At 40.5% G+C, this 10,567-nt stretch overlaps 1 protein-coding gene across 2 annotated transcripts in view; it reads right to left on the bottom strand.

The window, feature by feature from the left end:
* The window catches only part of Rabep1 (rabaptin, RAB GTPase binding effector protein 1), a 99,560-nt gene that overhangs the window by 21,010 nt on the left and 67,983 nt on the right, over positions 1 to 10,567 (bottom strand). The window contains exons 9-12 of one of the 2 annotated variants that reach the window (XM_021211961.2): positions 8,831 to 9,298; positions 7,337 to 7,441; positions 5,650 to 5,766; positions 1,735 to 1,833 (exon numbers count right to left, since the gene is read on the bottom strand). In XM_021211961.2, coding sequence (XP_021067620.1) covers positions 1,735 to 1,833; positions 5,650 to 5,766; positions 7,337 to 7,441; positions 8,831 to 9,298 — 789 coding nt within the window. The remainder of the gene's footprint in view (positions 1 to 1,734; positions 1,834 to 5,649; positions 5,767 to 7,336; positions 7,442 to 8,830; positions 9,299 to 10,567) is intronic. The other variant, XM_029545845.1, reaches the window with a different exon arrangement.

Genomic DNA, 10,567 nt, shown 5'->3' with positions numbered 1-10,567 from the left:
GGAAGAGCAGTCGGGTGCTCTTACNCACTGAGCCATCTCACCAGCCCCCCCCAATAGCATTTTTAATGTGAGGGTACTGTACTACATTAATTTAAAGGAGACTGGAATGACAACAAAATGCAATATATAATTTATGATTGGTTCCTGGTCAAAAATAAAAGTTAAACTTCTTAATTATTACCAAAAACAACTAAAATTTGGAAGGACAACTGGTTAACTTTTTAAGATGTAAAACGAATGTTCCAGCCATATAGAACATCTTAACTCCTAAGAAATACATGCTGAAATATTTAGGAGAGTCATAGTGTCTACACTTTAATTCCCAATAGTTCATCACAAGCCAGACATAGAATATGCACATAATATAGCTATATACAGTGAGACTAATGTTAGCAACTGCTGAACTAAACTGACAGTCGTAAGCAGCACTGTTATCTGTCTGATGGTCTGAGTGTACACACATGTCACAGCATGTGTATGCAGGTCAGAGGACAACACTGCAGGTTGGCTCTCTCCTTCCACTGAGTCAGATGTCAGGCCTACACAGCAAGCTCTTTCACCTGAAGTGGTAGTCTTTCAAAAGCTGATTCGGCAAACTTCTCTGCAAGTGTGAAGCTTCTCCAAACACAGAGAGGAAAATGCTAAGATGACCAACGCTCTCACAGGCACTCTGCGGGACCTAAGACACTGAGTTTCTCTTTATCAGCATAAAAACCATTTGTGGTAATTTTGAGAAAATTAAATGTTCAAACGACTTCAGCCAGAATCCAACCAATTCTCCAATGTCACCTAATACATACTGCTTTTAATGGAATCAACGTGCATATCACCTCCAGAGGGGAAGGAACTTTAAAAGATAAAGACAAGGAACGGTGTGAGAAACAACCCCATGAACCTTTGCCAGCACTGAACAATTATAAAGCTGATTATAAAGCTGCCTTCTCTACTTAGAGAAAATGTGAACTTCCTAATTCATAAATAGGATCTTATAATTCCCACAGACCAGATATAGGGTTCAAGGACAACTCAGTTGTCATTCAGACACTAGCTGAATGCCAAAGATAAATTATGGCCATCCTACCTATTGCCTTCTCATACTCAGAACTATGGTCCCTGTGAAAGTGCTAGGTCCATGGAAGCTTTGCAGTCATCCCAGAAAGAACAACTCCACCATAACTGACCCAGGCCATTAGATACAGGGTTCACAAGACAAACACAGCCAGAGTAGTAAAGATGGAGTCCAAGCCTCAATTATTCCACAAAGCTTCCCAGTAGCCACTGCTCAGGAAGCACTGCTTCTGCCCCTCACAACTGATGGCCTTCTGGAAGACCTCCAGAGCTATAGCAAATATATAAATTCTGGGAAATTAATAATGTTATTCTAAATAAATAAAAGTTACCCAGGAAAAACACATAAATATTCAAAAGCTGTGTGAACTGGAGATGACAGTTATCTCTGTTCTTTTAGTTCATATTTTAAACTGAAAATTAAGTACTGGTCTATCATAGTTTACTCTGTTTAGGTTTCTCAAGTCAGAAAAGGGAGCAGGGTGAGGAGCTCTGCTTAGGAGCAACATCTGTACAGTATTTACCATCATAAATCCTCTGGAGGCCCTGGAGTGTAGCCACTCCAGTAGAAGTCACTTTCAGCAGGGTGATATATTAAAGATAATGCTGAGAAAGCAATCCAGGAATAAAGGTAGCATGTGACATGTATTTCAAACAGTAACTTACCATCTGCTCCTGAACGTCCCTCTTGGCTTGGGAAAAGCTCTGCTGTAACTCTTCAAGTAAGACCTCGGAGGCTTGGGCTCTTAAAACAAGTGCAGATATCTGAACAGAAGATGCACATGTGAAATACAGTTAAAACTGGCTCTCTGAAGCTAACCCTGCATCCCATTACTCCACACAAGTCCATGGGAACCACTCATCTTTTATTTAACCAATGTGTACATTTGCTATATGGCAAGACTTTCCGGTACCCCAGGGCATTAGCAAAGTTCAAGTCACGTGCTGACATATATTAGTATATAGTATATAGTAGTAATTGGTCCTTAGAATGACGGAAACCCACATGACCTAGATATGGATATATTTTTAAGAGGCAAGAAAGAAAGAAGAAAGAAAGAAAGAAAGAAAGAAAGAAAGAAAGAAAGAAAGAAAGAAAGAAAGAAAGAAAGAAAGGTTAAGAAAGAAAGCAATTAAAAACTAGAAGCCTAGGGCTGGAGCCAAGGCACAGAAGGTAAAGCACTTGCTGCTAAGCCTGAGCTTGGCCCTCAGAACCCAGAATCCACATGGTGGAAGGAGAGAACTGACTCCTGCAAGCTGTCCTCTGGTCTCTGCATATGTGCTATGGCCACTTATTTTACACATGCATGATGCATGCATGTGTGCACACAAACAATTAGATATATTCTTTAAAATGGAAGAAAGGAGAGGAAGAGAGGAGACAGCACACCTTTAAAGGATAAACGAAATCCTTTCTGAGTTGGTTACAACCTTCTAAGGTAGGTATTGAAGAGCAATTAGTAACATTTAACTCTTGACTATTTGAATTAGTGTTAATATTCCTGGGAAGGGAATTATATGAAAACTTATCATTCACACACAAAAACAAATAGAAATAATTTTGCCTATGTACTTAAAAAATGATTGCTAGAATGTTGTTTCTAGCTGGGCTGTGTGGTGGCACAAACCTTTAATCCCAGAACTCAAGAGGCAGAGGCAGTCAGAACTATGAGTTCAAGGCCAGCCTGGACTACAAAGTGAGTTCTAGGACAGTAGGGTGACACAGCAAAACCCTGCCTCAAAAAAAAAAAAAAAAAAAAAAAAAAGTAACTACTGACAATTAGAAAGGCTGCATAAAAATATAAAATGTACCTTTTCAAAAGATTTCAGTTGTATTTTTAATTATGCATATATGTATATGTTGGGTTTGGTTTGTGCATGTGAGGGCAGTGTCTGCAAAGGCCAGAAGAGAGTATCAGATCTCCTAGAGCTGGAGCTAGAAGCAGTTGTAAGTGACCAGAAGTGGAGGCTAGGAACAGAATTTAGGTCCTCTACAAGAGCAGTAAGTGTTCTTAACCTCTGGAGCCATATATCCAACCAAAAAAATGTATCTCTTTGAAGGCACTGGACAACTAACACAGAGTAATGGGGCACAGTGTCTGAACCAGCTCGCTCCAAGTACCAATTCTAAAATGAACAGCTGGGACACAGAGCAGAGCAGAGCATCTAAGAGCCAGACAGAGTGGCAAAGTAGAAAATCCAGGATGCACCAAAAAACACCACACTCTTGGGGAATGAACATTTTAAATAATCTAATCTACAAAGCTTTACACATCTCAGGTCCTGTACCTATATAAAATAACTCAAGACTGAGTATCACCAATAACCTGCCTCTCATCAGGAAATGCCTGTGGTGCTGGGATTAGAGGGCTGTACCGTCACACCTGTGGCACTGGGGAATGAGCCAAGGGCCTTATGCATGTTAAGCAAGCACTCTATCCATTTAGCTACATCCCCAGCCTCAGTTCATTCATTATTTGTTTTTAATACAATATACAGCACTTAATATAAATACATAAGGGAATGGCTTTAGGGGAAAAAAAAAAGATTTATTTGGGCTAGAGAGATGGCTCAGTGGTTAAGAGCACTGACTGCTCTTCCAGAGGTCCTGAATTCAATTCCCAGCAACCACATGGTGGCTCAAATCATCTGCAATGGGGTCCGATGCCCTCTTCTGGTGTGTCTGAAGAGAGCAATGATGAATACATAAAATAAACAAATAAATCTTTAAAAAAAAAAAATAAAAGATTTATTTTATGTATACAAGTACACTGTAGCTGTCTTTAGACACCAGAAGAGGGCATCAGATCCCATTACAGATGGTTGTGAGCCTCCGTGTGGTTGCTGGAAATTGAACTCAGGACCCCTGGAAGAGCAGTCAGTGCTTTTAACCACTGAGCCATCTCATCTCTCCAGCCCAAGGGGAATGGCTTTTTAAAACAACAGACAATACATACAGGTCTCCAATGAGTTCAGATTTCTGAATCACTAGTTATTGGATTGTGTACAAGACAAAATTTGGAATCATCAGAACTAAGGATAATTAATAATAGCCAAATGAAATAAACTGAAAAAAAAATCTAAGTTAAAAATTCAATGGTTGGTTTTATAGAGAAGTGTAAACATTTAAAGAAAAAAATTAGTGAACTAAAAGATGGATCTGAAAAAAAGACAAAATCATAGAAAATACATTTATGAAATTATCAAAAATAAAGAAAAAGTATAAAAGAAACGTAAAATTTAAAATGTTATGTAGAAGCAGGGAAGTCTAATGTGAATAATATTTGAAGAGCTAATGTCCTTGGAAATAGCTAGGAGAGCTGAGAAACAACTTCCCAATCTCACCATTTCTACCTGTGCTTAAGAAAACATAAGTCCATGTATATCCACTAATAGACATATACAAGAATCTTCATAAGATATTTATCATTGTTAAAAACTAGAAACACTTAAGCGTCTCTCAACTGTTGTTTGGAAAAAATAGTGGTATAGATAGATTCAATTATTGCCAGGCATGGTGGCACATGCCTTTAATCCCAAGATTTGGGAGGCAGAACCAGGTGGATCTCTGTGAGTTCAAGGCCAGCCTGGTTTACTTAATGAGTTCCAGGGCAGACAGAGCTGTGTAGAGAGACCCTTTCTCAATAATGATGAGGATGACGATGGTAACGATGACGATGATCATGATGATGGTGGTGATAGTGATGATGATGATGATGACAAGAAGGAGGAGGTGGTGGTGGAAGGAGGGAGGAGGAGGAAGAAGGGAGTGGAAGGAGAAGGAAGAAGGAAGGTGAAGAGGAGGAAGAAGAGGGGGAAAACCAGGGACTGAACTCAAGCTTAGTAGTAAGCACTTTACCCACTTAGCCATCTTGCCAGCCCTTGTTTTGGTTTTCGAGACAAGGTCTCAAATAGCCAGACTGGACTCCAGTTCTGTAACTAAAGATGGCCTTGAACTTCTAACCTTTTTGTCCCTTCCTCTCAAGAAATGAGATATCAGGTGTGTACCTCCACCCCCAGTTTATATAGTGCTTGTGATCAAAGCTTAATGCACCCTAGACAAGCTCTCTATCAACTGAGCTACATTTCCAGCCAGTAAATCCTATCTTTCTTGTTAGTGAGGTTCTTGTGTACCAGGGAGAACCCAGTACACACACACACACACACACACACACACACACGGAAATCCAGAGCCCTTGGAGACATTAGAAATGCATTGTTTGTTAACTTATTATTTCAAAAGTATAGATAACAAGATGCTGGAGAGACAGCTCAGCAGTTAAGAAACTTGTTCTTGAAAAGGATCAGAATTTTGTTCCCAGAATACACATGGTGACTCTCAACTGACCTTCCAGGGGACTAAGGATGTATGTGGTACACATACATGGCAAGCAAAACACATATACATATTTAAAATATAAATAAATCCTTAGAAAAATAGCATGGAACAATCAGAAAACACTTTTTATCTCAGAGAAAATAAAACTGCTGAATCTCCAAAGCAGAAGGAATAAAGCAACCATACTTTTTCAAACTTTAAGTGTAATTTAACAAGCAGGTCCTCTCTCGTGCACCGCTCACCTGGTGGCTTGAGTCCTCCGCACTCTGCTTGAGGAAGTCCTCCAGCTCCTCTTTCTCTTTCATCGTCTTCTCGAGCTGGTCATTAGCTTGCCTGAGCATTAACTGCAGTTTTTTCACCTATATAATTTAAAAAGTCAACCAGAAGGAAGTAATTGTATTTCTGCTGTCAATCCAGGGCTTCATGCCTGCTAAGCAACTGTGCTACACCCTCAACCCACAATTCTTTTGTGAGTTAAAAAAATTTTCTTTGACTTGTCAATCCAGAAAAAAATGAATGACCTCAAGAATTATGTTGTGCTTTACAGTTAGCAACAGCTTTTCACATACATAATCTCATTTGAAAACCTCTTCTCTGCTAGGTCCCTAGGATTCAGAAGAACCTTATACATTTTATAAAAGTGAAATTATAACACTTTTCCTATTTAAAAGCAATTATGCCTCCAAGATGCTAGGCTCAATGTAATTCCTGATTATCTCCTCTCCCCACTGGTCTCACCCTGGCCTTCCTCTGCAGCTCCTTCTCACACTAGCTTATAAGCTCACATGCCAGCCATGTGTCCTAGAACATACCATTCTTTTTCATGACTCTGAACATTTCCCACCTTGAGTGTATTTTCTCCCTCCCTAGTTCTTCTCCTAATGTGAAATCAGACTCTAAAGCATACAGTCCAAGTGTTGCCTTTTCTGAAACTACAGCTAAGCTACACACCCTCCTCTAATCTAGACATTCATCTCTAGGAACAAGACAGACTGAACTTATGCTTTGGTTTGTAATGCTGAAAGCTCCTTATGGGCCCAAACCATCTTTCAACTGTACCTGAATTGCTGGAATCCATTAAAACACCAGGCAAGCAAGAGGCATCTATAGAAGTCTACAGAAATAACTAAGGAATCCAAGACAGCCCTTTCCCATGTCAGGCTATCAGAAGTCAACCATTTTATCTTACTTTAAGTAGCTTTAGAAATCCACCTGTAAGCTATCAATAAAAAAAGACTACAGATGAGGAACTGAATATCAGTGACACCTGAAAATACCAGATCTTTAATCTCACCTCCTTCAGCTCTGATGGCAAAGGCAATAAGTAATCCTCATAACAACCAAAGAAAAACATTCCTTTCCTGACATACTCTCACAAGACTACTCTTGTTAAACTCTACACTGTTACCAGTGTCATACTCTTCTACTCTGCATTTGGAAAAGAACTTTACCCTCAAGTAGTTCAAGTAGTCCAAGCCCGAGGGAGCTTAACTTCTGTGCCCTATGAATCACCATTAATCAAGTCAACAAATTTACAGCAAACAGGCAGTAAGCACCGAATCCAAACTCTGGTCACCATGACACCGACTAGCTTTTATGGTCAGAGTCCACAGTAAACGTTACCTCCCTCATATCTGTATGATTAAGCTCACTGTGAGGGTGAGATCAGGCCAGCATCAGGTTTAGGTGTTTGGGTGATGGGGTGCAGAGAAAGATGCTAAGGTGTTGCTGGCACCTCTGAGGGCTGAGCTAGCTGATATAGTGTTAGCATGCTAATGAAAAATGGATACCCATTCCTACTGGGCTCTCATTGGAAATCAGCTGCCACTGTTGCCACTGCATGTGCTAGATTATTCTATAACAAGATAGATACACTTCATAAAGCAGACAGAAAAAAAAATACAACTCTGTGGCTCTAATGAAACTCACCTGGTCTCTTGTTTCAGCTTCCTGAATCTGAATTCCTTGTAACTGTTTTTCATAATTGGAACACATATCACAACGTCTACCAAGCTTATTTCCAGCATTATGTACCTGAAGGGCACCAAAATTACCACTTATCAGCCAAAACAAAGTAATTCTGTCTCATACTCAAGGAACAAACACACATTCTTACCAATGTTACTCAATGCATAGCACAGAGTAAATGCTTCAGAGATTTACAGGAAAAAGTTAAAATATAGAGTTAAATTCTAGAAGTTATAACTTCTAGTACAAGTATGGTAGAAAAAAAAGGGACACAACTTAGCACCAAGGGCCACAAAACACCACATTTGAAGAACACACAGAGCAAGCAAGAGGTGCTACACCATACACTCAACACTACCTAACAAAAGGAGGAAGGAAAGACAGGCAGCAGCGAGTCCCCACCTCATGAGCTCCGGAAGAAGCATGGTCTGACATGTCCGGCATGGCTCAAGGACAATGTACTTAGGTTTAGCAGGCTGCTCCATTTACTGTGTGCTTCTTTAAAGAGAAGGAGCCCTGAGAAGGGAAAGCACTACGGCCAGAACTCCTAGATTCTAACAAAGGTTCTGCTCGATCTCTCTAGAGGAGCCAGTTTCTTCATCTGTAACTGGGCACAGTTGTGACCTGACTGCCTCATTTATGATCAGAAAGCTCAAAGAGATGAGGTATGTGAAAGGGCTTGGGACCTGTAAAGCAGTGTGCAAATACAACTTACATTCCTTTTTGGTTTTATTTTTTCATACAGGGTTTCTCTGTACAACAGCCCTGGCTGTCCTGGACTTGTTTTGTAGACCAGACTGGCCTCAAACTCACAAAGATCCGCCTGTCCCTGCTCCTGAGTGCTGGGATTAAAGCTGTGTGTCACCACACCCAAAACTACTTAGATTCTTAATACTTAATCTTTACATTTAAAAATATTTTGAGAAAAATTACTTTTCATCAAGGGTGCCTTTTTCCCCTCTCCCATGTTTCCCAGTCCTCCTTAAACCCACGCTCTATATCAGGTGCTTGAAAGAAAAAAATGAGTGAGTCATAGCATTCACTCAGCTCGAGTAAACTGAAAACTCAAAATTCAGGCTGTTCTAACTGTGATGCTTATTAACACCACTGGCTAGCCAGCTTCCTGTGACAGTCAGATAGAAGAGATAAAGCATATTTGACAGGGGGTGGGTATGTGCTAACACATTCTTGCTGGCAGCACAGGCCTGGGCTGACTCCAGGAACTATCCCCTGAATCAACAATGAATATCAGTTACCTAATCCCTCCAGAGAGAGAAGAGAGCAGCAAGCTGTGGTGGTGCACATAGGGCTGGCAAGGTGCAGGCAGGAGGATCAAGAGACATCCCTGAGTTTAAGGTCATCTTCATTATAGTAAGCTGGAGGCTCGCTTGGGCAATATGAAACTCTGTCTCAAAACAAAAAGAGACCAAAAGAAACAAGGTCAGAATATCTCACCTCTTTCTGCAGGAGATTCCATTCCGTCTCACTCACTAAGCGGTAACCACTGGGAGATACATATGCACTCTCCAGACCCTGGGTGACACTGGAGAGGAGGGACGCTGTCTCCTCCTGCTCAGGTGTCATTGCCTTAATTGCTCTTTCTTGATCTTTGGTTAACATAAATCCACTTGGCATCTGCAGTGACCCAAGGGACACAGTATCAAAGTTCTCAGACATAGAATCTGCTCCAACCAGTGGTCCAAAATCCGACTCATCCAAATTTCCAGCAGATTTCGCTTTGTAGTTATAGCCTAAAGCTTTGGATTGCAATGAGCTTGAGGTTCCCAAGCTGTCTGTAGACTGAGCTCTCCGGAGTCCATCTTTAAACATGTCATTGTCCGATTTACTAAATGGATCTCCAGATGGTAACAACAAGTCTGCATCCAAGGAATGGACTGACCCATGGGTGCTGTCTAAATGCTCCTGAAATGTGAAAATACGTTATTTTCAAGTAGATAATTCTCTGAACTCCCAAAGAGAATAAGAGAATAACCACCATATATGTATGTATATATGTATATGTATATGTATATGTATATGTATATATATATATATATATATATATATAGAGAGAGAGAGAGAGAGAGAGAGAGAGAGAGAAAGAGAGAGAGAGAGAGAGAGAGATATCACCACATATTAAACATACTCAATTTTCTGCCTTCATATAATCACTCAACCATTTATCAAGTAAATCTCTTCTGTTTGTTGGGTACAATTCAGATTAAGGCACAGGTTAGACATGTGAACAAAATACAACTTTTTGTTTGTTTGTTTCTTTGTTTGTTTTCCAGACAGGGTCTCTCTGTGTAGCCCTGGCTGTCCTGAAACTCACTCTATAGACCAGGATGGCTTCAAACTCAGAAATCCATCTGCCTCTGCCTCCCAAGTGCTGGGATTAAAGGCGTGCGCCACCACCCCCAGCCAAAATACAACTTCTAATTTTAAGATGTGTACAGTTTCTTGAGAGTTTAAGCAAGTAAACAGGCTCTTATAATACTGTATAGGCCCATACAAGATAGAGGTCAACTTATGCTCTGGAACCTCGAGGAAAAAAATCTGGCTGAGAAATGAGTTGGCAAATATCACATGCAACAACTCAGTATTAAGTACATTAAGTGTGAAGTGCCTGTTGAAGACCCAAGTACAGATATTCACCAGACAGACGGAAAAGTCTTTGGACAGACAATTAGAAATAACCATTGTACAAAGATAACTAAATGCAACTGTAATCCCAGCATTTAGGAGGGATCAGTACACAGAGCTCTGTGAGTACCAAGCCAGCCTGGTCTACATACTAAGTTACAGAACAGCCAGGACTGTGTAGAAACACTGTCTCCACAAAAATAAAAGCAACTAAAGATGCAACTGCAAATCCTACAATGGAAGTAACAGATGGTGGTCAGGGGCAATGTAAGAAATACCACTGTTTGGGAGATGAACAAAGGAAGGCATAGCCAGAGCAGGAATAAAAGCAGAGGATCACACTGTGAAGCCACATTTCAAGCAAGACATAAGATTAAATGCAGAGCAAGGGGAAGGAAGCCAATCACATGACTCCATCTACGGGAAATGTCCAGAACACAGAGACACAGCAGACTAATTACAAGAGTCTGGGGAAGAGGTATAGAATGTTTGGTGTGTGTGTGTGTGTGTGTGTGTGTGTGTGAGAGAGAGAGAGAGAGAGAGAGAGAG

This window comes from Mus pahari, chromosome 14 (genome assembly GCF_900095145.1).
Source record: "Mus pahari chromosome 14, PAHARI_EIJ_v1.1, whole genome shotgun sequence".
NCBI lineage: Eukaryota > Metazoa > Chordata > Mammalia > Rodentia > Muridae > Mus > Mus pahari.
The sequence above is the reverse complement of the archived record's forward strand: the minus strand, read 5'-3'. Positions and strand labels throughout refer to the sequence as shown.